At 48.7% G+C, this 25,391-nt stretch overlaps 1 protein-coding gene across 7 annotated transcripts in view; it reads right to left on the minus strand.

Annotated features, from left to right (window-relative positions):
- The window catches only part of FANCA (FA complementation group A), a 107,686-nt gene that overhangs the window by 41,551 nt on the left and 40,744 nt on the right, over positions 1–25,391 (minus strand). For 4 of the 7 annotated variants that reach the window (XM_077133322.1, XM_077133321.1, XM_077133324.1 and 1 more), the window contains exons 10-21: positions 25,232–25,298; positions 23,498–23,610; positions 22,244–22,320; positions 21,725–21,866; positions 21,061–21,194; positions 16,361–16,471; positions 13,562–13,657; positions 13,410–13,469; positions 12,729–12,817; positions 11,383–11,443; positions 11,239–11,288; positions 1,019–1,095 (exon numbers count right to left, since the gene is read on the minus strand). In XM_077133322.1, the coding sequence (XP_076989437.1) occupies positions 1,019–1,095; positions 11,239–11,288; positions 11,383–11,443; positions 12,729–12,817; positions 13,410–13,469; positions 13,562–13,657; positions 16,361–16,471; positions 21,061–21,194; positions 21,725–21,866; positions 22,244–22,320; positions 23,498–23,610; positions 25,232–25,298 (1,077 nt within the window). Of the gene's footprint in view, positions 1–1,018; positions 1,096–11,238; positions 11,289–11,382; positions 12,040–12,728; positions 12,818–13,409; positions 13,470–13,561; positions 13,658–16,360; positions 16,472–21,060; positions 21,195–21,724; positions 21,867–22,243; positions 22,321–23,497; positions 23,611–25,231; positions 25,299–25,391 lie in introns of those variants that run through there. The other 3 variants (XR_013163808.1, XR_013163806.1, XR_013163807.1) reach the window with 3 other exon arrangements.

Here is a 25,391-nt window from a genome sequence, read left to right on the forward strand (position 1 = left end):
AAGCCCATTTTAAGTAAATTATTATAAAACAGTTTGGAACCTTTGAAAGGAGGATGGTGGAGTGAGGAAGAGGAGGGGGCAGAAGGGAAAGGGGGGGAGCACCTCTGCCCAGCACGAAGGACACACCCTCCTGACGCTGGTCAGGAGCACTACTGGTCAGGTCCAATGGGTCCAGGCAGGCGTGGGCTGGGCATCTCTGTCCTTCACCCAGGGGGTACCCCGAGAACCCCCACACCCGAGACCCCATCATGCTGGAATTCCTCTGAGCTACAAGAGGAGGAACGTGGCCAGAGGAGTGGTCAGGACACCCCCGCCAGCCAGGCCTGCAGATGGCGAGGGAGCGGCCTGCACAAGTAGGGAGGCACTGGCTCTGCAGCTGAGCACAATGCTGGGTCCTCTGAGGACCTCAACTGTGTCAGCAGGCAGAAGGTAGGAACTGGGAGGGCGGGGCAGACGGAACACTCCAGAGGCAGATTCACTGACTGATCAAGGCTTCTATCACAGCTCCTAGGAGCAGAATGGCCCCAAATCCACTGCAGAATGGCCTGCCTGCAGCCAGCTGCTGCCTGGTCCTCCAACAGGAGACTGGAGCTTGACACCTGGTGACAGGCCCCAGCCAGTGCCTGCACACATGTGGGCAAGCAGAATTTGCCAAGATCTGCCTGACCCACATCAGGGGGACAGAAAGCAAAGTAGAGGTCTGTACCATATAAAATAGTTTCGAGAAAGTACTCAGCAGGTACCTTTTAAGAACCCCGATGCCCAGACACTGTGAACTGACAGTGCCAGGTGGAGTTGTCAGCTGCTGCCAAGGGGACAGCTGTGTGACAAAGAGCCCCTTTTGGCAAGATCTGGGTGTGGCTGTCAGTGGCCTGGGAACTCTCTGAAGCCACACTCTAGCCTGACCCAGGATGACTTCAGCAAGTGGGGTTGGTGACGTGCAAGTCGTACCCAGCACGTCCCTGGTGGGGAAAGCGAAAACGCAAGACACAGCCAACACGCTCCCCGTGAGCCTTACTTTCGTGCTGCTTCTCCTCGGCAGCGGAACAGGCTTGGCGGTAGGTGGAGTAAAGAGATGGAGGGATTTTATCTGCTCTGGATCAGAAGGAAAAATTAAAATCAACTCAAGCTCGACCATGACACATGTATATTAAAGCTACCATGAAGTAGTGTGATAACTAAACATAAATAGATTATACAGTGGCACGCGCGGTGTGGTGTGGTCCTACTTTTGGAGACAGCACAGGGGCTCTAGCAGCACTTGCCGCTCCCTAACATGCCACACCTAGGGCCTCAAAGGCCAGATCACAAAGCACCTGCAAGGCTAAGTTACCTTGGATAGGGAGAGTATAAAGGATTTCAGTTTTCAGTGAGTTCTACATTTAAAGTGAACTTATGTTGTGCAGGAATAATGCCAAGAAATGCGCCCAGCCACCATCACGGAGAACACATGGCACCAAAGAGCCCAGTCCTGGGGCTGCGCTGCTGGGGAACCATGAGGAGATCAGGAGGGGGCTGAGGCCGGACTCTGGGGCCTTCCAGAGATGGGGAGCTGCTGCCAGCACACCGAGTGGATGGGGGCCCGTAGTGGGACAAGCTGTGGAAACACAGCAGAGCAGACCGAGGAGGGAAGCACCTGCGACCAGCTTCCCTGGGGAAACCACTCACACCTCTGCCTGCAGAAACTACCTGTTTCACCAGATGAAACTGTGATGGAAGGGATGCCCTGAGATAACTGGCTTGAGACGCACTTCTATTTCCTTTCATGACCCACCCCACCACCCCTCTTTTCTTCAAGACCTATAACTAGATGAAAATCCCAACAGGCCCTGAAAGGGGAAGTAAAAAGTGTGACCCATGAGGAGGGACGCTATCCCCCAACAGAACTGCCTGGGTTTTCCAATCTATACAGACAGAAATCAAGGGAATATGTGCGGGAATGGATATTATGGGCTGGGATAATGGTGGGAGGAATAGAAAGTTACATCAAGCTGAATTTATTGACATGGGTCCACTAGGCAGAGATTCTGCATCCAATGTCATAGCTCGAGGGGTTAGAAAGAGCGTTAACAGTTTGTGTGGATGGTTGGCTGAAACATGGATCCAAAGGTGGCTGACATTACCTGAGGCTGAAATGCCAGACCTGCCCTGGTATAATGCAGATGAGGGGATCCAGGGGGCTTAGAGAGACTGGAACGTTAGAGTGGATTTATCATGGAAAGCCTGCTCTTACACCCCAGGAATGTCCAGAGGATACAACTTTCACCAGAACCTTGAGAAATAAATTCCTTAGACTAGTGCCATCACCCCTGCAGAGCTCTGTAGTCGCCCTTCTCTGTAGTTCAGATATTACTGTGGGAGCTGCTGTCACTGAGCTGGAATTCTTAAACACAGTGGGGATGACCGGATTCCGAGCTATCAGGAGCCATGTGGGGACAGTTACTCATCATAGACAAGGGGGACGTGGCCACCACAATGGACAGCAGATTCAAAGCAGGAGTCAAAATAATCTGACTCGCAGAATCTTGTGGCGTTGGCTAGTAGATTATGGGGTACCTAGAAGTAAAATAGGTGGGCAGCCTACTAAATTCTTGTTTGAGCTGTATAAGTATAAGCAGAAGAGTTTGTGGTCAAGTGAACAGAAGTTTAACTTGAATTACAAAAACACGGTCATGGCCCCTTAATTCCCAGACAGCTGACTGACCCAGAACCTCTTAAACAAGGGGAGGGCAGGTACCTTTGGGGAAGGACCCTTAATACTTCCCAAAATGTACACTGTTAACCTCCCCCAAGCCTTTCCCAAGGAGACCACAGCCTTTTACCAGGATGACTGTGCACTGGGGAAAAGAAAATGATCAGATATTTCGGGGATTATCAGACACTGGCTCAAAGTGACACTAATTCCAGGAGACTAAAATGTCACTCTGGTCCACCAGTCAAAGTAGGGGCTTATGGAGCTCAGGTGATTGATGGAGTTTTAGCTCAGGTTCATCTCACAATGGGTGCAGTGGGTTCCCAGACCCATTCTCTAGTCATTTTCCCAGATCTAGAATGCATAACTGGAATCAACATACCCAGCAACTGGCAGAATCCCCACATCGGTTTTCTGACTCATGGAGGCGAGGGCTATTATGGCAGAAAAGGCCAAGTGGAAGCCACTAGAATTGCCCCTGCCTAACAAAATAGTGACCAGAAGGGAATCACTGGACGCACTGTGAGAGTTACCTAAGCTAAAACTCCATGGATAACCTGACTTCAGAGGCTCCTTCTCTGACTGGTGGACAGAGTGACATTTCGGTCCCTCTGGGAGGGAAAGTGGAGGGACAGGGGAGGAGCTGGGCAGAGAAGGGGGAGGAGCGTGTCCGGTCAGGGAGCACCGGCCTGACATTACTGCAAGGATATTTCACGCCAGTTGATAAACCCCAAGGCTGATGTATTAAATCATCAGTCAGTTGATTTCATCTGTGGCTGACTGCATCTGCAATCAAGTAAGGTGTGTGTGGTAGTTAGGGTCAGGTGTCAACTTGGCCAGGTGAAGGTGCCTAGTTCTACTGCTTGTGGACATGAGCCGATGGCATGTGAACCTCATCTGTTGCTGATTACATCTGCAGTCGGCTAGGAGGCGTGCCTCCTGCAATGAATGATGTTTGATTTAATTGGCTGGTGCTTAAACGAGAGCTCAACGTAGCACAGCCCAAGCAGCTCAGCATATCTCATCTCAGCATCGCAGCTCAGCCCAGGCCTTTGGAGATGTAGAAAAGAATCACCCCAGGGAAAGTTGTCAGAACCCAGAGGCCTGGAGAGAAGGCCAGCAGAGATCACCCTGTGCCTTTCCAAGTAAGAAAGAACCTCAGTTCAAAGTCAGCTGCCTTTCCTCTGAAGAACTATATGTTTTTAACTAAATAAACCCTTTTATTGAAAGCCAATCCGTCTCTGGTGTGTTGCATTCTGGCAGCTAGCAAACTAGAACAGTGTGTCTCCCAAGACAAGTTAATCCAATAAATTGAAGACTTTTAAGAAGAGAGATTCTTTAACTGCTTCTTTAGTCAGCAAGCTTCCCCTGTGGAGTTCATCCAGACCCTTCATCAGAGCCGCCAGCTTCACAGCCTGCCCTGTGAATTTCGGACTCTTCCTTTCCCACAGTTGTGTGAGACACCTTCATTAATCTCATGTTTATGGATCTTTCCTGTTGGTTCTGTTTCTCTAGAGAACCCTAACACAGCACAGCACTCTAGTACCGGCACTCATAATTACCTAGATGTAGGCTTTTACCTTCTTATTCTGCTCTGAACCACTGTCCGGTGTCCTTCCCTTCCAGTTGGAAGAGCTCCCTTCAGCACTGCTTGTGGGGCAGCTCTAGTGGTGAGGAACTTCTTCAGCTTTTTTTTTTTTTATCTGGCAATGTCTTAAACTCTCCCTCATTTCTGAAAGAAAGTCTCTTGAGATATAAAATTTGTGGCTGGCAATTGTTTTCTTTCAGTACTGTTAAGTATTTCAACCCACTGCTTTCTTGCCTCCATGGTTTCTGATGAGAAAATGAAACTCAATCTTGTTGGGGATCCCTTATACACCACACATTGCTTTCTCTTGAGTTTTTACAGCACTCTCCTTGTCTTCTGCATTCTATACTGTGATCAATACATGATGTGCTGTATTTTCCTTCCTATTTATTCTATTTGGTGTTTTCTGAGCTTCCTGGATGTACATGTCCACGTATTTTGCTATGTTCGGGAAATTCTGTCATTATTTTTTGAATATCGCTTCTACCCCCTTTTTGCCGCCTTCTCCCTCTGGAACACCTGCAATGCATATACCGCTGCACTTGACAGTGTCCAGGGGCATCTTAAGCTATTAACACTTGCAATATTTCTTCTTTCTTTCTGCCCCTCAGCCGGACCATTTCAAGTGTCTCGCTTTCAAGTTCACTAATTCTTTCTTCTGCCAGCACCAGTGTTCTCTTGAAATCCTCGGGGCATTGTCGTTTCACTTGTTGCAATCTTTAACTCTAACAGTTCTGTTTGTGCCTTTTTAAATTTCTCTTTACCAAGACGCACATACTGCTCATTTTTTGTTTTCCTGATATCCTTCCATTTCTCTGTATTTTCCCTCATCTCCTTGATCATTTCTAAGATCATTTTTTTAAAAGCTTTGCTCAATATGTCCATATTCTCATCTTCTTCCTTGATAGTCTCTGCAACTTTATTCTCTTGTTTTGGATGGGCTATCATTTCCTGTTTCTTTGTCTTGAACTCTTGTTGCACACTGTACATTTCAGTATTTAAAAATGCTAACTCTGGGATTTATTCCTTTGGATGTCTGTTTCTTGGTTTCATAACCAGCTGGTGATGAGACAGAGATTCTCCTAAGTATCAGTCCTTCTGTGAGGAAGGCTGCCCAAGGCGAGTGCACATGGAGGGTTTGCCCTTTCTCTTGGGGCCCCTGTCTTGTCCTGGGTTTTGCTGGCTGTTTTGAGTCCCCCGTTTCCCAGGTGACAGATGTCCTTCTCCCAGGTGTTTGAAGCCACAGGCCTTTGTTCCAGCCTGTCTGCCTCAGCAGTTTCTTATACTCCTTTCATTGCCTCATGCTGCTTTTGTCAGGAAGACAAATTCTGGGAGGGAGGCACACAGGAGAGGACATTCCAAAGTCAGTCTTTTCCAGCCAAAATAGGTCCAGAGACCCACAGAGGGGTCAGAGACCAGCTCCAAAGCGCCCTGGAGAGGAGGTCAGGAAGGGTATGAGAGCTCCCCTGCAGCCCTGCAGTGGAGGCACAGCATGTGTGCATCTACACGGCCATCACCCCTGCTTAGGATGGACTCAGACTGGCTCCAGCCTCCTCTGCCTGGAGACCCCGGTGATCCAAATTCATTAATCAAAAGCTGTGATCAAACAATGGCACAAACCGACAGTTTCACACCAATGCTCATAGCAGCATTATTCACAATCGACAAAAGATGGAAGCAATCCAAATGCCCATCAATAGACCAGTGGATTAACAAAACGTGGTATATACATACGATGGAATGTTATGCAGCAATAAGACAAAATGACGTCCTGCAGCACATGACAAGATGGATGAGCCTTGAGGACATAATGCTAACTGAAATATGCCAGACACAAAAGGATAGATATTGTATGACTCCACTTCCATGACCATGGTAAAGTTAAAAAAAAAAAGGAAACATTTTGGAAAAAGCTTAAGAGCCACGAGAACCATGAGAACCCACACAACCAGAGATCTTTGGTGATGAAGGAAACAAGAAACCTGAAGAGAAAGCTAGCAGACTTCGCCATATGCCCTTTCAGCTGAGAGAAAAACCCTGAATTTCACTGCCCTTTCTTGTGTGAAGATAGCTTCGTGCTGGTGTCTTAACTTGGATAGTTTATATTCTTGCTTAATTGGGACATTTTCACAGTCTTAGAACTACAAACCTGCAACTTAATAAATAAATTACCCCTTTTAAAAGCCAAAAAAAAAAAAAAGGATGCTTCTAGCATTTCACCATTACATATACTATTTGTTGTAGCTTGGAGTAGATATCTTTTTCCATTCCTAATTTGCCAAAGAACTTTTTATCAAATGACATCTCTGAATCTACTGAGATCATCTTTCATTTTTCCTTTCTATTAATGTGTTGAATAATAATATTTTCTAATGTTCTGACCACAACAATCTGTATTACAAAAATTTTAACATGCTCTATTACATATGCCATCCCCCCTCCAGTGGATTTAGTTTGCTAATGTTTTTCTTAAGATTTTTGCATCTAAATTCATGAGTGGATTGGCCTTTGACTTTTATTTACTCTCTTTGTCTAAATTTGATAAAGGTTATTTAAATATTAAAAAAAAAAACAAAAAAAAAAACTGTGATCAGTGATTAGCTGGCCCCATCCCTGTTTTTGAGGAAGAGGGTTTTCATGTCCCTTAATGCACAGGGAGCCAGCCAGGTGCTCACCCCACAGCAGACGGCCACAAGTGCTGGGGATGGCGCCTAACGGCGCAGAATGAAGGGCACATTACCATCCTTTACTGTTATTTACCTGCCTCCTTCTGCCCTTTCCCTGGATGCTGTACAGTGTTCTTTTGGCCCTCAGAGTTTCAAAACAGCTGCCTCAGACAGTCCCTGCCTGTTCAACATTTATTCTGGTGGAGGGACTCAGTCCTGGGGTTCCCTGCTCTGCCATCTTCCCACAGTCCTATGTATACATATTTATTAAGACTACCGTAAATACTGTATTAATGGCAAACTTTAGAATCAATTCTATTTCAGTCACAAATAACACAAAGGGTATCAAAGCTCTACCTGAAACAAGAATTAAGAGCTAGGAGAGCTGAGCAGGAACAGACAACTGTTGCTCTTACAACAATGTGATTATCTACACAAAAAATCTAATTACAAGGACGAATACAAGTTCAGAAGAGTTACTGGATAAGGAGTTTCTCTACTTAAGCAACAATCAGAAAATTCAACAGAAAACAATAATGTTTGAATAGCAACAAAATTTAGTAATTTAAATATATCATCCCACTGTCTTCTCGCCTCCATGGTTTCTGCTGAGAAATCTACATAGTCGTATTGGGTTTCCCTTGTATATGATGGATTGCTTTTCTCTTGCTGCTTTCAAGATCCTCTCTTTCTCTTTGACCTCTGACATCCTGACTAGTAAGTGTCTTGGAGAACGTCTATTTGGATCTATTCTCTTTGGGGTGCGCTGCACTTCTTGGATCTGTAATTTCAGGTCTTTCATAAGAGTTGGGAAATTATCAGTGATAATTTCTTCCATTAGTTTTTCTCCTCCTTTTCCCTTCTCTTCTCTTTCCGGGACACCCACAACACGTATATTTGTGCGCTTCATATTATCATTCAATTCCCTGAGTCCCTGCTCATATTTTTCCATTCTTTTCCCTATAGTTTGTTTCTTTTTGGATTTCAGATGTTCCATCCTCCAGTTCACTAATGCTAAACTCTGTCTCTTGAAATCTACCATTGTAGGTTTCCATTGTTTTTTTCATCTCTTCTACTGTATCTTTCATTCCCATAAGTTCTGTGATTTGTTTTTTCAGACTTTCCATTTCTTGTTTTTGTTCCTTCCTTGCCTTCTTCATGTCCTCCCTCAATTCAGTGATTTGGTTTTTAATGATGTTTTCCATTTCTGTTCATATATTCTGAATTAGTTGTTTCAGCTCCTGTATCTCATTTGAACTATTGTTTTGTTCCTTTGACTGGGCCATATCTTCAATTTTCCTGGTGTGATTTGTTATTTTTTGCTGGCATCTAGACATTTAATTACCTTAGTTTATTCTAGAGATTGCTTTCACTTATTTTACCTAGGGTTTTCTTGCTAGATGAGTTTGTTGTCTATCTGTTCTTTGACCTTCAGTTTAGCTTTTTCTGGGTCTCTAGCTTAAGTTTTGTTTAACAGAGGGTAATTTTTCAGTTCTTGTTTTCTTGTTTCTTGTCCTGCTTGTAAGATGCCTTTTCTCTCCCCACCCTTAGGAGGGTCTACATAGGTATTACAGACTCCAGCCGGGTTTTCCCGGACTAAACTGGCCTCCTATCAGGGGGAAGGAGTCACTTGCGTTGGTTTTCCGTGAGGATGAGACCCAGCAGGTTGAAAGACTTTCCTGTGAAGTCTCTGGACTCTCTTTTTCTTATCCTGCCCTGTGTGTGGGGCTTGTCTGACTGCAGGTCCCACCAGCATAAGATGATGCGGTACCTTTAACTTTGGCAGACTCTCCCTGCTGGGGGTGTGGTGGAGACAGAGGAGAGGTTGTATGCTCGTTTTAATGGCTTCAAATTGCCAAGCCCTGGGGTCTGAATTCCTTGAGAGAGGGATTCCACTTAAGTTGGGCTTCACCCCTCCCCTGGGGAAGGCACACGTGGGAGAGAGCCCTGAAAGCAGTCTGTTTCTGCCTATTCCTGGGGCAGTTGCAGCCCGAGTAGTCCCACCACTGAATCCAGAGGCAGCCAAGCCTTCATAGAAACAGCCACAAAAACCTGTTTCATCCCCTTTCCTCTTTTTCAGTTAGCCCAATAGGTGACCTCCGCCTTGACCAGTTTCGCCTAAACTGGGGGCCTATTTTTAGTAATCAGAATTTGTTTATTAATGCCACAATTGGCGTTTGGTTGGACTCAGTCCCTGCTACTGTTAGAGTCTCTTTCCTTTCCCTCCGGGAAGCTGCCTGTGGGGGAGGGGCGCCGGGCACCACGGCTTGGGGAACTCACTGTTCTGGAGACTCGCAGCCGGTCCAGCTGGTCCAGACTGGGGTACGCTGTGTGTCTGGTCACTATCGTGGCTCCGGGAGTTGTTCTGTACTGTTTCTGATTATTTAGTAGTTGTTCTGGAGGACGAACTAAAACGCGCACATTGCTAAGCCGTCATCTTGGCCCCAGCAACAAAATTTAGGTACCTAGCAACAAATCTCACAAAGCAGGTATACGATCTTTGTGATTAAATTACAATACCACTGCACTGATTTGAAAGAATTTACACACCCTAGAAAAGCCATGTCCTTTAATCCTCATTCAGTATTACTCGGTGGGAGTTTTTCAATTATCCATGGAGCTGTGACCCACCCAACTGTGGGTGGTAACTTCTGATTAGATTATTTCCATGGAGATGTTTCTCTACCCACTCAAAGTGGGGTTGCTTACTGGAGCCCTTTACGAGGGAACCATTTTAGAAAAAACCAGAGAACCTTGCAGCCAGAGACCTTTGGAGATGAAGAAGGAAAACGCCCCTGGGGGAGCTTCATGAAACAAGAAGCCTGGAGAGAAACCCAGCAGATATCACCATGTTTGTCATGTGCCTTTCCAGGTGAGAGAGAAACCCTGAACTTCATCAGCCTTCTTGAACCAAGGTGTCATTCCCTTAGATTGGACATTTCTATAGCCTTGCTTTAGCGGGACATTTTCACAGCCTTAGGACTGTGGACTTGCAACATAATAAATTTCCCCTTTTAAAAGCCATTCTGTTTCTGGTATATCGCATTCCAGCAGCCAGCAAACTAGAACACCCACCACTAAAAGACGACCTAAATAATGGAAAGATATATTATGCTCATCAAAGTAGTCGACTGCTCTAAAATTAATTTTAAAAAACGACATCCCACTCAATATTCCAAAAGGGTCTTCATGGAGGTAAATTTACCCAAAGATGTTCACTGAAGAACTGTGAACACGAGCACAGACCTAGAAATAACCTAAGACTCCAACTGCAGGGGAGCTGACCAGCAGGCCACAGTAACATCCTGAGACTGTTCCCCATGACCTGCGCCTCCTGGCAGCTCTCCTAGACAACAGTTAAAATAAATGTACCAGAGCATACACATCTCAAGGATAAATCAAACCTGTACAAAGGTGAGAAAGTAAATGCCTCCAATTCCACTTCTATAAAGTTTAAGAAAGAACAGCACTGCAGGTGTATGGACACAAATACACACATTTATGGGCATAAACACATGCAATAGGAGAATAAAAACACAATAATGGTTACTGTGGAGAGGAAAAAAGGGGTGTGAGATTGAGGGGAACTCTGATGGCATTTGTCATATTTTACTTTGGAAAAAAAAACAGATATGGCAAAACATTAATGAGTAGGAGAACATGGTGTTTTTCAAACTGGTCTCTGCACCCTTCTGTATATTTGAAAATTTTTACGGTAAAAATAAAAATAAGGATTCCAGAGAACAGTCTTTTCTGGTAAGATAGAAAAAATTCTTTTTACATCCTGACTCTTTCTTTGGTTAACCTTTTAAATGCCATTGCTTTTTAAGATTTTAAGTTGAAAACAGGATTTTCATTCTCCTATTTCCTACAAGAACGAGGACCTTCGGGTCACCAGTATACTTTCTGCTAGGAGAGGCCTCAACTGTATGAGGTGGAGAACAGACTGTTCTTCTAGGAGCTCCAGGTGCATTCTCATCTTTCTTCAGTGTGTATCTTACACAGCTCCCTTTCACCTTCCTCCTTCACTTAAATTCTCCCCATTACAAAGATCATGTGCCAAATGTATTTATTACCACATCAGTCGTCCTCAAAGTTTCCTGAAGAATGATGCTGTATTGTGGTGTTAAGAATCAAACAAATTTTCTTTTAACAATCTTAACCATCTAATTGTGGACCAATACATAAAAAACACATACAATGAAACAAATTTCTCTACAAAAGAGCACACTTCTCTGCACTTTAAAAAGCCGACCAGAATTGCCAAGCACCCGCGCGGCGCCATTCTGTACCTTCTCAGGGCCTCTATAAAAGCCACACGGGGGTCCGGGACTTCCGGGAGCTGTAAGAGGACAAAAGACCTCAGGTGAGATGCAAACAGGCAATATCCTTCCTCTCTGCAGAGCTGGCACAGACTCACAGGCAAGCATACTGACCACTCGTGGGGCGAGCAGGGCTGGGAGAAAATGAGACAGGTAGTAGGGCCTCCTGAAAATGCTGCAACATAAGAAAAGACACAGAAGCCTCAGGCGTCAGTTCAGAGAGCAGCTTTGGGCCACCTTAACAAACACAAGGAGAAAGGTGCTTTCCGCTGGTGGCTACACGTCAGGCTGGCGGCAACAAGGAAGGAGCTCTTTCCTTTCACTGCTGAGGTGTCCCACCATACGGCACGTCTTCCTCTTCACTGTCTGGGACATGCCATGAAAGAAGACTCTGTCCCAGGGACTGCCAACTCTGCCCTGCACCCCCAGCTGGCTCACCAGGGGCGTTTCAGGACAGGGACTGCCAACTCTGCCCTGCACCCCCAGCTGGCTCACCAGGGGCGTTGCAGGCCAGGGACTGCCAACTCTGCCCTGCACCCCCAGCTGGCTCACCAGGGGCGTTTCAGGCCAGGGACTGCCAACTCTGCCCTGCACCCCCAGCTGGCTCACCAGGGGCGTTTCAGGCCAGGGACTGCCAACTCTGCCCTGCACCCCCAGCTGGCTCACAAGGGGCGTTTCAGGCCAGTTTTGCACACTGACTTTGGTGTTGATCTCAAAGTCCTGGACTCTGGAATCACCTCACGCTTCTCAGAATCAATACCTGAAAAAAGGCTACCCCACATTGGTAGGAATCAGAATTCAAGGTGATTTGGAACAAATCAAATGCTATGAAATCTTGGCATTCAATTTCTGCACTGGCTCCCAACAGAGATGCACCACACTCATCGTCTCAGAGCTTGGGCGAATCCTTTCCTGGGGCAGCCCCAGCATGGGGACCCCACCCACACTGTGCACTCACTGCTTTCGGAGGGGCATCCCCTTGTGGGAACGACATAACCCTTGAACGGCTCTGCCACCACACCTTAGAGAAGGGTCTTCGAGGGATGTGCACACCCTTGGCCCCTTCAATGTGACCTGCACCAGTAGGCGGGGCTGACCTGGGCATGGCTGACCTGGGCGGGGCTGAGCAGGGGAGGAGTTTGTACCAGTGGGTGGGGCTGACCTGGGCATGGCTGACCTGGGCATGGCTGAGCAGGGGAGGAGTTTGTACCAGTGGGTGGGGCTGACCTGGGCATGGCTGACCTGGGCATGGCTGAGCAGGGGAGGAGTTTGTACCAGTGGGTGGGGCTGACCTGGGCATGGCTGACCTGGGCGGGGCTGAGCAGGGGAGGAGTTTGTACCAGTGGGTGGGGCTGACCTGGGCATGGCTGACCTGGGCATGGCTGAGCAGGGGAGGAGTTTGCACCAGTGGTGTGGCTGACCTGGGTGGGTATGGCTGTGGCCACACTGGTCACCCCTACCTGGCTTCCATGACTGTGGCAGGGATCTTTCCAGTATGTTCAAACACCACGATGGCCTTTTCAACGTCCTGAGGCGCTTGGCTGTGGGGCTGGCTCCCACACAGGAAGCAAGGGGAAAAGGACCAAAGATTTTCAAAAAAGAAATGGAGCAGAGAAGGCTAGCCTCAGCCTGTGCTTTCGTGTTGCAATGATTCTCACCTGTGTACAATTTAAAGGCAAAAGCCAAAGTAGTTACTGCATTACACAGCAGCGCACCTTATTTTTTTCAGTTACAAAAAAAATACACTGGAACATTCATGCAAATTCTCTAAGTTCTAACAAAACCAAGATGCGCTAGTTTGAAACTTTTACAAACCACCCTCTTCTATTAAGCCCCATGAAAACTGAGGCCTCCCAATACGACACACACATCACCCATCCCCAGCTCTGGAAAAGGCCATTTTGCCACTACCTCTTCCTCATGAAAAGGAACTTTTTGCTGCCCTTATTGTGATCACACAATGTAGAATGTTCCAGAACAAACATGTCCCATTACCCTCAGGCTGCCTGGGGACACATCAGCTCCAAGACTGCAAAGACTGGGCTATTCACCCCCAGGGCCCGAGGGGCATCGAGACCTGTGTGTGGGCACCATCGGCACCCTCGTGTCCTGGCCCCATGGCACAACACCTGGAGCCTCACCTCGGTTATGTCGCCTGCTGAAGACAGGTCCTCATAGAGTCCCGTGTTTTCTATGGAAACCTTTAGAGAGCAGTGAGAAAAGGAAACTGGAAATGCAGAAATGCCAGCACCTGCAGGCAGGGCAGTGGTCTTGCAGGCAAAGCGAGACTCACCTTGAGGTCTGCCAGCCGAGTCTTGGCCAGTGCAACGTAGTCTGTGAGCAGGAGCCGGTACTTGCTGGGCACCAGTGGTGGGTGGAGAAGATGCACCTGAAAGGGGTGGAGCCAGGTCACATCGCTCCAGGAGTTGCAAACAGTGCAGTTCCAGCACCTCCCACAGCGTTGTACGTAGGGAGACACAGCTTGGTTCTCAGTCTCATGAGTGAGCACTCAAGAAACCAACCAGGGACACCAAACCCACAACCACAGAAGCCGCAGTCCCAGACCAAGCTCTAACAGGAGTCCTGACTTAGCTGACCCTCAGCATGTGGGCAGGCGGGGCTGAGCTGTGGATGCGGCAGCAGCACACTCGGGGGCAGACACTGCCTGGAGACAACCTGCAGCCTACCATGTGGGCCCAGGGCCTTCCTGTGTCGGCTTGACATGGCTGTGGACCCCAGAAAAGCCATGTCCTTTAATCCTTATTCAATGCTGCTGGTGGGACCTTTCCGATTGTTTCCACGTAGATGTGACCCACCCAAAAGTAGGTGGTAACTTTTGATTAGATGGTTTCCATGGAGACGGGTCTCCAGCCTCCAAGGTGCATCTTCATCTGTCTATTGGAGCCCTTTAAGAAGGAACCATTTTGGAAAAAGCTTCAGAACCAATACAGCCCACACAGCAGTGCAGACCTTTGGAGATGCATAAAGAAAATACCCCAGGGAAGCCGCTGGAGAACCTTGGAGAGAAAGCTAGCAGACGCCACAAGTGCCTTTTGAAAGGAGAGAGAAACCCTGAACACCACTGGCCTTCTTGAGCCAAGGCATCTTTCCCTGGATGTCTTAGATTAGACATTTTTATAGCCTTGCCTTCAACTGCACATTTTCACAGGCTTAGAACTGTCAACTTGCAGCTCAACATATTTCCCTTTTTAAAAGCTGTTCCACGTCTGGTATGTCGCATTCTGGCAGCTTACAGACTAGAACACGCCCCAAGAGGACCTGCAGCACCATTGTGCTGGGCCTAGGCAACCTACTCGAGGTGCCTCATGCAGGGACAGAATGGACTCTGGATGCAGGAAGGGCAGGAAGCAACAGGGATGGTGACAGCAAAGAAAAGAGGCCTCAAGGTGGTTCCACATGTGATGCTGGAGGTAAAATTGAGAGGGATTCCTTGGTTTCCATTAGACCCTGGGTGTGCAGGTTTATGTACCCCAGCAAAGTCCAATTTCACTTCATCCACTCCTGTGGGTGCAGATGTGCTGCAGGTGGCACCTCGTGCTTACACCGTTTCAATGGAGCTGTGACCTAGCCCATCTCAGGTGAGTCTTAATCCTCTTAATGGAGTCCTTTATGAGAGGATAAAGACAGAAAAGCCCAGAGCTCAGAGAAGCCTTGGAGGAGCCAAGAGAGCATCCGCTGAAGTTCTGACAAAAGAAGCCATAGATGGAGAAGCCAGAAGCTGAAGAATAAAACCCGGGAGAGAGGGATCAGCAGACGCTGGCCATGTGCCTTCCCACGGGATGGATGAGTCCCAGGGGCTGGCAGCCTGTCTTCAGAGTCCAGGCATCATCCTGCTGATGCCTTGAGTTGGACATTCCCATGGCCTCAGAACTGTGAACTCGAAGTTCATAGACCCCCACCGAAAAACCCAACCTAATTCTGGCATGATGCATTTCCCCAGCCTCAGCAAACCAGGACACTGGGTGAGAGGGAAGAGAATGGAGAGGTTAGCGCAGGCTGTCAAGCACCACAGCAAAGACACTTGTACAGACAAAGGAGTCAAAGGGCTGCCAGAGAAGAACAAAGACTGGGGCGGGGGAGCTCAGGGTCTCTATCCAACAGGCTTGTTCTCAGGGCTGGGAAGGAGGCAGGGAAGGAAGCCTGCTGCAGACTGATTCCTCTGGGATGCCAGGCTTAGGGCTGGCTAAATCCTCGCTGTCCTTTAAACATCTTAGCTCCCCACTCCTGGGATGACAGGAGGCCACAGCACTACAGGGGCCCAGCACGGAGGCCAGGATGTGCAGGGTGGGATCAAACTCAACTTCTCATTAGGAGGTACCTCCTGACTTAAAGGGTTGCTAAGTACAGCCCTGGCCAAAGGGAAGGATAAGAAGCCCAGGGTCTGGGGTTGGGAGAGGGAATGGCCACAGAGGCTTTGAAAGGACACGTCTGGTTCTCACTGGCTGTCAGGCACACTCCTCTCTGTATGGAGAACATACAAGTTGCTTCGAGGGCAAATTTCTTAATTTAAAAAGTTGTGGGGAATAACTTTCCAAGTGAATCACCCCAAAAAAGGAAGTTACACTGCTGAAAAAGAAAGGCCTTATGATAAAATTAAGAGAGTTGATATTAGAACTTGAAGTTCCATACAAGTATATAAAATAAAACAAAGAGAGCTGATGTCCTGTTTCTCTTTGACTCTCTTTCACTCCCCAGAAGGAAGAACCACTGGCAGTTTAAGGTCTACTCTTCCAGATTCTTCTTCTTGCACGTACAAACATGACCTCTTTAAGGTCAAATGTGGGAGTTCAGGCACTGCTGTCCCTGGCTGGACTCTCCCCACAAGTATACATGGCGCACCGGCAGCCAGCGTTTGGATATGACTCATGGACCATCCTCGGGCACGGCCCTGGGGCAGCTTCTGGGCAGTTCACTATTCAGACTTGCTCTTCCTCACTGTGTGCTGCACGGAGTTACTTCATCGAATAACCAAGGAATTCTCGGGACGGAGAGCAGCCTGTTGATCTTAGGCCTGACCTGTAAGATGCTCCTGGGTTGAGGAGAGGTGAAACTGCCGGGAAGTGCTGCTCACCTGCAAGTACCGAGGGGCCTCGAAAGGCACGAGGTCCGACAAGAACTTAAGCAGGAAAACCAGTGCCTTCTTGTTACAGCCGTGGCAGGCGCGAGTGCTCCCAAAGGAGACCTGCAACGAGAGAAGGGATGTGAGTCCCGGCACAGGATGGAGCCACAGGGGGAGCACAGCTCACAGGGGAGGAGACAAGCCCGGAGGGGCCATGGTGGGGGGTGGGGTGAGCTGGGCCCAGGGCTGCACCTCCAGGCAGTGACTGCCAATCTGCACTTGGCCTCTGCTGCTTTAATCTTTTTTTTAAAAAATCATAAACAGAAAGCTGGCTATTGAAAAAATTTAAATACAATGAAAGACAATTTTAGTTCAGTACCTTTAAAGATGCCACCTGAGGGCAGGTGCCGAGGGCTCGGGGAGTAACTAAGGGTTCCACACCAGAAGCCACAGGCTTCCTCCGGGAGATGGAAATGGAAGCAGAAGTCACTCACTGTGGAAACCTGCCCTACTTGGCTGTGGCCTGGCAAACAGTACTGACTTCTGGACGCTCCTCACTAAACATTACCAAGGTCAAGGGGCACCAAGGTCAATGGAGAGGTGTGTTCAGGAACATGGAGACAGTCAAGGTCACAACAGAGCAAGGGAGGAGGGGAGTGAGGGGGTGACTGAGATGCGGGGCAGGGGGAGCAGAGACCAGGGGCTGGGGGGGGAGCAGAGACCCGGAGGCTGGGGGGGGAGCAGAGGCCCTAGGGCTGGGGGGGAACAGAGGCCCGAGGGCTGGGGAGGAGCAGAGGCCCAAGGGCTGGGGGGGAGCAGAGACCGGGGGCTGGTGGGGAGCAGAGGCCCGAGGGCTGGGGGGGAGCAGAGGCCCGAGGGCTGGGGAGAGCAGAGGCTCGAGGGCGGGGGGGGGGGGATCAGAGACGGGGGCTGGGGGGAGCAGAGGCCCGAGGGCTGGTGGGGAGCAGAGACGGGGGCTGGGGGGGAGCAGAGGCCCGAGGGGTAGGGGGAAGCAGAGGCCCGAGGGCTGGGGGGGAGCAGAGATCCAGGGGCTGGGGGGGAGCAGAGGCCCGAGGGCTGGCGGGGAGCAGAGTCTGGGGGCTGGGGGGGAGCAGAGACCAGGGGCTGGGGGTCGAGGGCCTGATGGGTGGTGCAGACAGGGGCAGTATAGGAAGGAGGGGACAGGACTCATATACACACAAGAGATGAATCACTCCTTTCAACTCATGCCTTACTAGTTAGACCAAATACTCACTGTGGAAAAAACTGAACTGCAAGATGAACTTAAGAGTTTTCTCTAAAAGTGTACACATTTTCTCAAAACCAGGCAGTTTTTACAACACTAGCATCATACAGAGACGCAAGAGACCAGATCGAGATTACATAAACAGAACCCTCACTGTGAAATGTCCTGATGATAAGCACACGCCCTGAGAGGAGGGAGCTGCACAGGGAAACTTTTGCCAACCATCACTTTTTACGAAGCTGCAGAAGTCAAAGCCAAGAAGAAACGGAGCACTTGTGACTTTGAAATTTAAATAAAACCCCAGACTCAAAATAACCCCTAGCATATCCCATTCTCCCCCTCCACTCCCAGTGAGGTAGCTTACAAGTTTAACCTCAGTATTATTGTATAACTTTGTGAAACTATGTGCATCGCCTCAGCATTATTGTATAACTTCGTGAAACTATGTGCATCGCCTGAATATTATTGTATAACTTCATCAATCTGTGCATCGCCTCAGTATTATTGTATAACTTCGTGAATCCATGTGTATCGCCTCAGTATTATTGTCATATAACTTCGTGAATCTACGTGCATCACTTCATGCATTCATGCATATTACTCTGTGTACCTGTGTGCATCACCATAAACTGATGCATGCATAAAGGTATATAATTGCTAGCTTCCTCAAAGGAAGAAAAGCAGAATGTCTGCAGTGCTGTAAATCACACCCAGGCGAACTCAAGCATGTCCAAAGGTATCAGTGTGCGAAGAGGGAGGCTGCCAGGCCTGTTTCTTGTCCAGGAGCTGCCCTTATCTGGGACAAAGGCCTTCAGCTAAGGGCCAGATAGTAACTCCTACCCGGCAAGGTACTTTTCCCATGTTCACCACCCGTTCCCTTAGTAACTTCCACCTTGCTCACTAGCCTATATAATGTAGAAACAGAATATTCAGGGCTCAGACTTAGGACAAAGAGTCCTCTGGGTCTGCCAGCAATAAAGTTCTGACCATTTTTCAGAAGCTCGGGTGCTTTCTTGGGTAAACGGAGTTTTCATTACTTCACCAGCACGTCCCATCCTTTCCCTCCACCCCCAGTATGTCCCATCCTCTCCCTCCACCCCCCCAGCACGTCCCATCCTCTCCCTCCACCCCCAGCACGTCCCATCCTCTCCCTCCACCCCCCCAGCACGTCCCATCCTCTCCCTCCAACCCCAGCACGTCCCATCCTCTCCCTCCACCCCCAGCACGTCCCATCCTCTCCCTCCACCCCCAGCACGTCCCATCCTCTCCCTCCACCCCCAGTATGTCCCATCCTCTCCCTCCACCCCCAGTATGTCCCATCCTCTCCCTCCACCCCCCCAGTATGTCCCATCCTCTCCCTCCACCCCCAGCACGTCCCATCCTCTCCCTCCACCCCCAGCACGTCCCATCCTCTCCCTCCACCCCCAGTATGTCCCATCCTCTCCCTCCACCCCCCCAGTATGTCCCATCCTCTCCCTCCACCCCCAGTACGTCCCATCCTCTCCCTCCACCCCCAGCACGTCCCATCCTCTCCCTCCACCCCCAGTACGTCCCATCCTCTCCCTCCACCCCCCCAGCACGTCCCATCCTCTCCCTCCACCCCCAGCACGTCCCATCCTCTCCCTCCACCCCCAGCTTGTCAGAGCCGCTTACTGTAACTCTGATGGAAAAGCACTCAGGAACTCCAGAACCACTGTGAACTCACACACTGTGATGTGCTGTAATGTGGGAAGCTGGGCGTGCTGGATGCCCACAGGTCGATACTCACCATACCTCAAATGCAACCCAAATAAGATCAAGGACCTCAAAAAAAGGGCTAAACTTCGTTTTATTTCTTTTTCTATTGTCTTTTTATTTCTTTTTCTGAATTAATGCAAATGTTCTAAGAAATGATGAATATGCAACTAAGTAATGATATTGTGAATTACTGATTATATATGCTGGTGTTTTATTTGGTTTATTAAAATTTTTTAATTAACAAATAAATTTAAAAAAATTAAATTTAATTTAAAAAAAAAAGAACTAAAACCATGACACTCTTAGAGAATAGCATAGAGGAAAATCTTAATAGCCTGGTGGGGCAATGGATTCTTAGATATGACCCTAAATGTGCAAGCAACGAAGGAAACAAAAGATCTGACTTATTCCTAATTTTAAAGTTGGGCACTGAAGGAAATTATTGAGTGAAAAAAAAACCAACCTACCAAGTGGGAGAAACTAGTTCTAAACCATATATTAGATAACAGTTTACTATCCAGAATATATACAAAGAACTTCTACAACTCACCAACAAAAAGATAAACAGCCCAATTTAAAAATGGGCAAAGGCATACAAATGGCCAATAAACCCACGGGAATTTCAATTAGGGAAATGCAAATAAAAACCACAATGAGACAGCACTTCACACCCACAAGAATAGCTATTAAAAAAAAACAAAACACAGAAACAAAATGTTGGAGAAGATGCAGGGAAACTGGAGTTCTGCTGGTGGGACCATAAAATGGTGCAGCCACTAAGAAGACCAGTCTAGCAGTTTCTGAGGAGGGATCAGAGAAGGACCACGAGACCGAGATTTCTGTTCCTAAGTATATATCCAAAAGAAGCGAAGCAGATACTCAGGCAGCCGTGTGCACAAGCATGCTCATCACAGCATTATGCACACTAGCCAAGAGTGGGAGCAGCCCAAGTCCCCATGGAAAGGTGACCTATGCACATGGCGTGGGGCCCCTCCTAAGAACTGCAGCGCTGGCACTTGTGGCCATACGGATGAACCCTGGAGACAGCATGCTGAGTGAAAGGAGCCAGGCACAACAGGACAAATACTGTATGATTTTTCTTACATGAAACATTCAGAATAAGCAAATTCATAGAGACAGAAGGCAGAAGAAGAGTGGTGACCAGGAGTGGGGTGGAGGTTTACACTGAACGGGCAGGGGCTCTTGTTTAGGGTGCTCTGGCTGGACAGAGTGGCAGGAAAGGTCCATAGCCCTGCCACCATACTGACTGGAAAGAATTGTCCACTGAAATAGCTAAACTGCTTTTTATGTTACGCATACTTTACCACAATAAAAAACGAATTAACAATTAAAAAATACTCTCTCTAGTTCAGTCTGATGCTCACTCAAGTTTGGGGGCAGAGAAATAAACTTCTGTCAGAGAGAGAGCATGGGGCAGTACTGTGGGAAATAAGAGAAGGGAAGACTTGCAGAAGCTTCTGAAGAAGGGAAGGAAACATGCAACTCTCAGCAGACAGGAACTGAGACTCAGCAGTTCTGCAATAAGAAGCAACTTTTGCTTCAAGACTCTGCTGGCTGATTTCACTCATTGCACATACGAGCCTGCCACAATCAGGAAGCTCCTTGGACGTCACATCAGCTACTCCAGTTAACCACCAGCCCTGTGGGTGGGCAGTCCCTGCCCCTGCTCAGCGTGGCAATGCCTCCTCATACCGCCCAGGGGACTCACCTTGAACCAGTCTGCATATGGCGGGAACACGGAGGGGCCCTCCAATGCGGCCTGGCGCACCACCAAGAATGCAGTGGCCAGGCTGTCTCGGTCATAGCTCTCAAATGCGCAGGCCAGCAAACGGGCCACCCAATCTAGGGAGAAAGCAACAGTCACGGCTGGAACATGGTGTCCAGGAGAAACAGAGCGTACAACTTCCTGTGTAATCGGGTATTCTGGTAGGGACAACCTGCATGCCCCAACACCATCTTTCAGAAAACTGCATGACAGTAGAAGTGTGCCAAGCGGCAGCTACAGGTGCCATGAGGAAACACTCTCGGAGGCAGCAGCAGCAGTTCACCCCACGCCCCAGCAGCTCTACACAGTGCTGGCGCACTCCTGGCAGCCACGCAGAGCTGCCAGGTGAGGGTGAGCAACAGGGTGTGTGGCGGGTGCTGGCCAGTAATGCTGCAGCCCATCACCTGGACCCAGAGCGTGGGGACGCCTGTGGCCTCCTGCACCGGTGAGCTTGTCCACAGAAGCTTATGCTCTGGTGACATCCGTCCATGAATCGCACATAGACACTCACACACGCACATACTCAGGTGCACACCATCCACGCACTCGTGTGTGCATAATCACACAAGCATATGCATGGAAGACTGTGGGCTGCAGGAGCACACACCTCTGACCAGCTGTGGAGCCTCTGGCACACAGACCCCCAGTACGGACACACAGGAGAGCACATGCTGCCAGTTGACCTCGTGGGTTTCCAGAACTTCTTGCAAAAGGCCGACAAGCTCCTCCGGGCTCAGTAATACAAAGAGCTGAAATGAAGAGCCGACCCCCCTCAAAAGTCAGAGTGAACCACCCTCCAGGAGGAAGCCACCTCTCCCACCTCTCGGCCTCCCAAAAGAAAGCTGCGAGCATGGCCGGACGTGGCCTCCTGGGGATACCAGACACTAGCCTCGCTCCTCCCTGGAGGTGGTCAACATGGGTTGGTGAGGGACACAGGGGAGGTGGTGCTTTGCCCAAGTGGCAGCTCTGTCCCCAGAACCTCCGGCTGTGATCCAGATGTGGACGGCCATGTGTCCGTCCACGTGCACTGGTCTGACTGGACCGGTGCCACAAAGGCACTGTGAGTCTGCAGATGCCACCTGCCCGACGCCGCGTGCGTGGAGGTGCCAAGGCCCGGGACACTCACCTTGCGGTACATGACAGTGAGCAGGGGATGGGCTCTGGCGAAGCTCCACTCTCTCTGCATGCGGATAGCATCGGCCACTTTGTGCAGGAGAAAACAGTCAGTCACTCAGGGACAAGCAGGCTGCTTCCCAACATGCCGCCAAAAGGTACCTCATTCTAAACTGTATTCCTTCCTTAGTGAAGTTGACCATCATCTTCCATGTTGTATATTGTCTATCTTTTGCCGTTACCTATTGGAAACTTAAGTTTTTTCCTATCCATTTTTTCAAGTTATTTATGTGATAAAAATAGTAATACTTTGCTGTATTTGCCATTTATGTTTTCCTGCCAGTTACATTTCAATTCTTTGTTTAAACTTCAAACTGTCAATAAACCCACGACAGTGGGGACACCGAAGAATGGACGTCTGGAGCAGCCCAGAGGTAGGAGAGCTCAGCCCTGGGAGAGGCAGCTTGTGCCACAAGTCACCGCGTACTCTGTCCCTGCCCATGGAGGACCCAGCCCAAGGACACGCAACAGGACTGTGTGCGTCAGTGAGAGAAACTGTAAACAGTCGCCGCTAGGCGGAGTGGAGAGAAGTTAAACTCACTGGGAAAGCTACGTGAGGCCCGACAAAGTGTGTACAGAACTACAGTGTATTAAAACAAGACTGCAGTGCTTAGAGTACAACAACTATGCTTGGGGAGATGGGTGATAATTATTTTCTTTCTACTCTTCTTTAATTTTCTTGTTCGAGAACGTGCTTCTTTGAGATGAAAGGATATTTACATTGACTATATTTTTAATTACAGTTTACAGAAATCATGCAGAAAAGTTTCCCTATTATAAATACTTTGCATTAGTGTGATACATTTGTTACAAAAGATGAAACACTATTATTATAATTAGACTATTAACCACAGTTCACAGTTTGCATTAGGGTACACTGTCATACAATCCTATAGGTTTTTCTTTAAATTTAATTCTAATACTATATACATAGCCTAAAATTTCCCCTTTCAACCCTATTCAAATTCACAGTTCAATGCTGCCCATTGCGTTCAGTGCTGTGCCACCAGCAAAACTCTCTCAATGCCTCAAACAGAAACTGGCAATTTAAGGGTTAGAAACCTATATTCTAGCTGCTGTCGCTATGAATGACTCATTCTTATTTCGTATCCGTGAGAGCACATGACAGAAAGACAGGAGAGGAAACTGCCCCCTTAACGCGCACCTCATCCCAAGGCACCCCCGCGCCGCGCCAGCAGCTGCCCACCTTTCAGCACAGGGTCATGGGTGAGGATCTGAGTCAGTGTGTGACGGGCAAACCTCCTGGCAGAAGCTGCTGGCACTGTCCCGCACCATAGGGACCTGCTGAGCACGGCGGTCCTGAGAAGGCAGAGCCCGAGGTCAGGAGGATGCCCGGTGGTCCCCAGCCCGCGAGAGCACCACAGTGGCATGGCTCCACACACAAGAGAAGCCAAGTCCATGAACATGCTTCCTTCCGAGGAGGAAACCCTGACCTGCCAGGGGAAGCACCATGCCCCTGGACTCACAGACTTTAAATGGAGCCCAGAGAAGTCCATTCTTGACAAGTGAGAGTCTGGAGCTGTATATGCCCCAGCATTCATATGCAAAGCTGCTGCAACATAATATACCAGACATGGAATGGCTTTTTAAAAATGGAACTAATATTAAATTGCAAGCCTATAGTTCTCGGGTTATAACAATGTCCAAACTAAGGCATCCAGGGAAAGACACCTTGACTCAAGATAGACCAAGGACATTCGGGGTTTCTCTGTCAGCAGGGAAGCATGTGGCCAAGTCTGCTACCTCTCTGGGCTTCTTCACGGCTTCCCCTGGGATGTTTTCTTTCTGCATCTTCAGAGGTCTCTTGTCTGTTTCAGCTCTAAAGCCGTTCCCAAAACGGTTTTCTCTTAAAGGACTCCAGTAAGCAACCCCACCTTGAATGGGTGGTGACACATCTCCATGGAACCCATCTAATCAAAAGGTCCCACCCAGGGCGGGCCGCGGTGGCTCAGCGGGCAAAGTGTTTGCCTGCTATGCCGGAGGACCTCCGTTCGATTCCCGGCCCCAGCCCATGTAACAAAAACAAAAAAAACAAAATACAATAAAACAAGAAAATGTTTAAAGATGTTTCCCTTTCTTCCTTCCTTCCTTCCTTCTATCCTTCCTTCCTTCTCTCTGTCTTTAAAAAAAAAAAAAAAAAAAAAAAAGGTCCCACCCAGTAATACTGAATCAAGACGAAAGAACATAGCTTTTCTGGGGTTCACAACACTCAAACCAGCACACCCATAATAGCATGTTCTTAAAGTTAATTCATTTCAATAAACCCTCAGTAGAGAGGACCTTTGGAAGAGGTGACACGAGTCAACGTGTGGCCTACCTCACTCAGGATGAATCTTTCCTTTATAAACGAGAAGAATACAGAGAGAGAGAGAGAGAGAGAGAGAGAGAGAGAGAGAGCACGAGCTGTGGAAGCCAGAAGTGGAGGCCCGGATGAGGAGAGAGCAGCAGGCTCTGCCACACGCCCAGTCATGCTGCACAGCAGTCCAGGGAGGAGGCACTGCCTGCTGACGCCTCACCACGACACTTTATGGCCTCGAAACTATAAGCTTGTAAGTTATTAGACTTCCATAGTTGAAAAACAACCCATTTCATAGTGTCTGCTTTAAACAGTCTAGCAAACCAAAACAACAAGGTAGAAAACAAAGGCAACAGCACACGTATCAGGTAGAGACCCAAGAGACCAGAAATACAGACTAGGACAGGCAGGGCCTGCACCCAGGATCAAAAGGGCCCCAGAGCAGCAGAGAGCCTGCGTGGGGGCCCTCAGAGGGTGCTGGGCGAGCCCCAGGGCCCGATCACAGCAGAGAGGGACTCCATGGGGGACAAAGGAGAAGGGGCAGGGATGACAGGTTCCTCAAGTGGGGCAACCCGAGGATGGCCCATAGGGTAGGAGAACCCCAGCAGCAGGGTAGGGACATACCAGCTCCTCACGGCCTTGTGCGCCGAGGACGACTCCTGCACCCCGGCAGCCACAGCATCCAGTGCAACTGAGGATAGACATGGAAGAGAGGTCAGCCTCCACGGCCAGGCAGGGCTGCCCAGCGCCATGGCGCACACAGCAGGGAGGGGCCCTCTCAGCA

Source organism: Tamandua tetradactyla, chromosome 16 (genome assembly GCF_023851605.1).
Source record: "Tamandua tetradactyla isolate mTamTet1 chromosome 16, mTamTet1.pri, whole genome shotgun sequence".
NCBI lineage: Eukaryota > Metazoa > Chordata > Mammalia > Pilosa > Myrmecophagidae > Tamandua > Tamandua tetradactyla.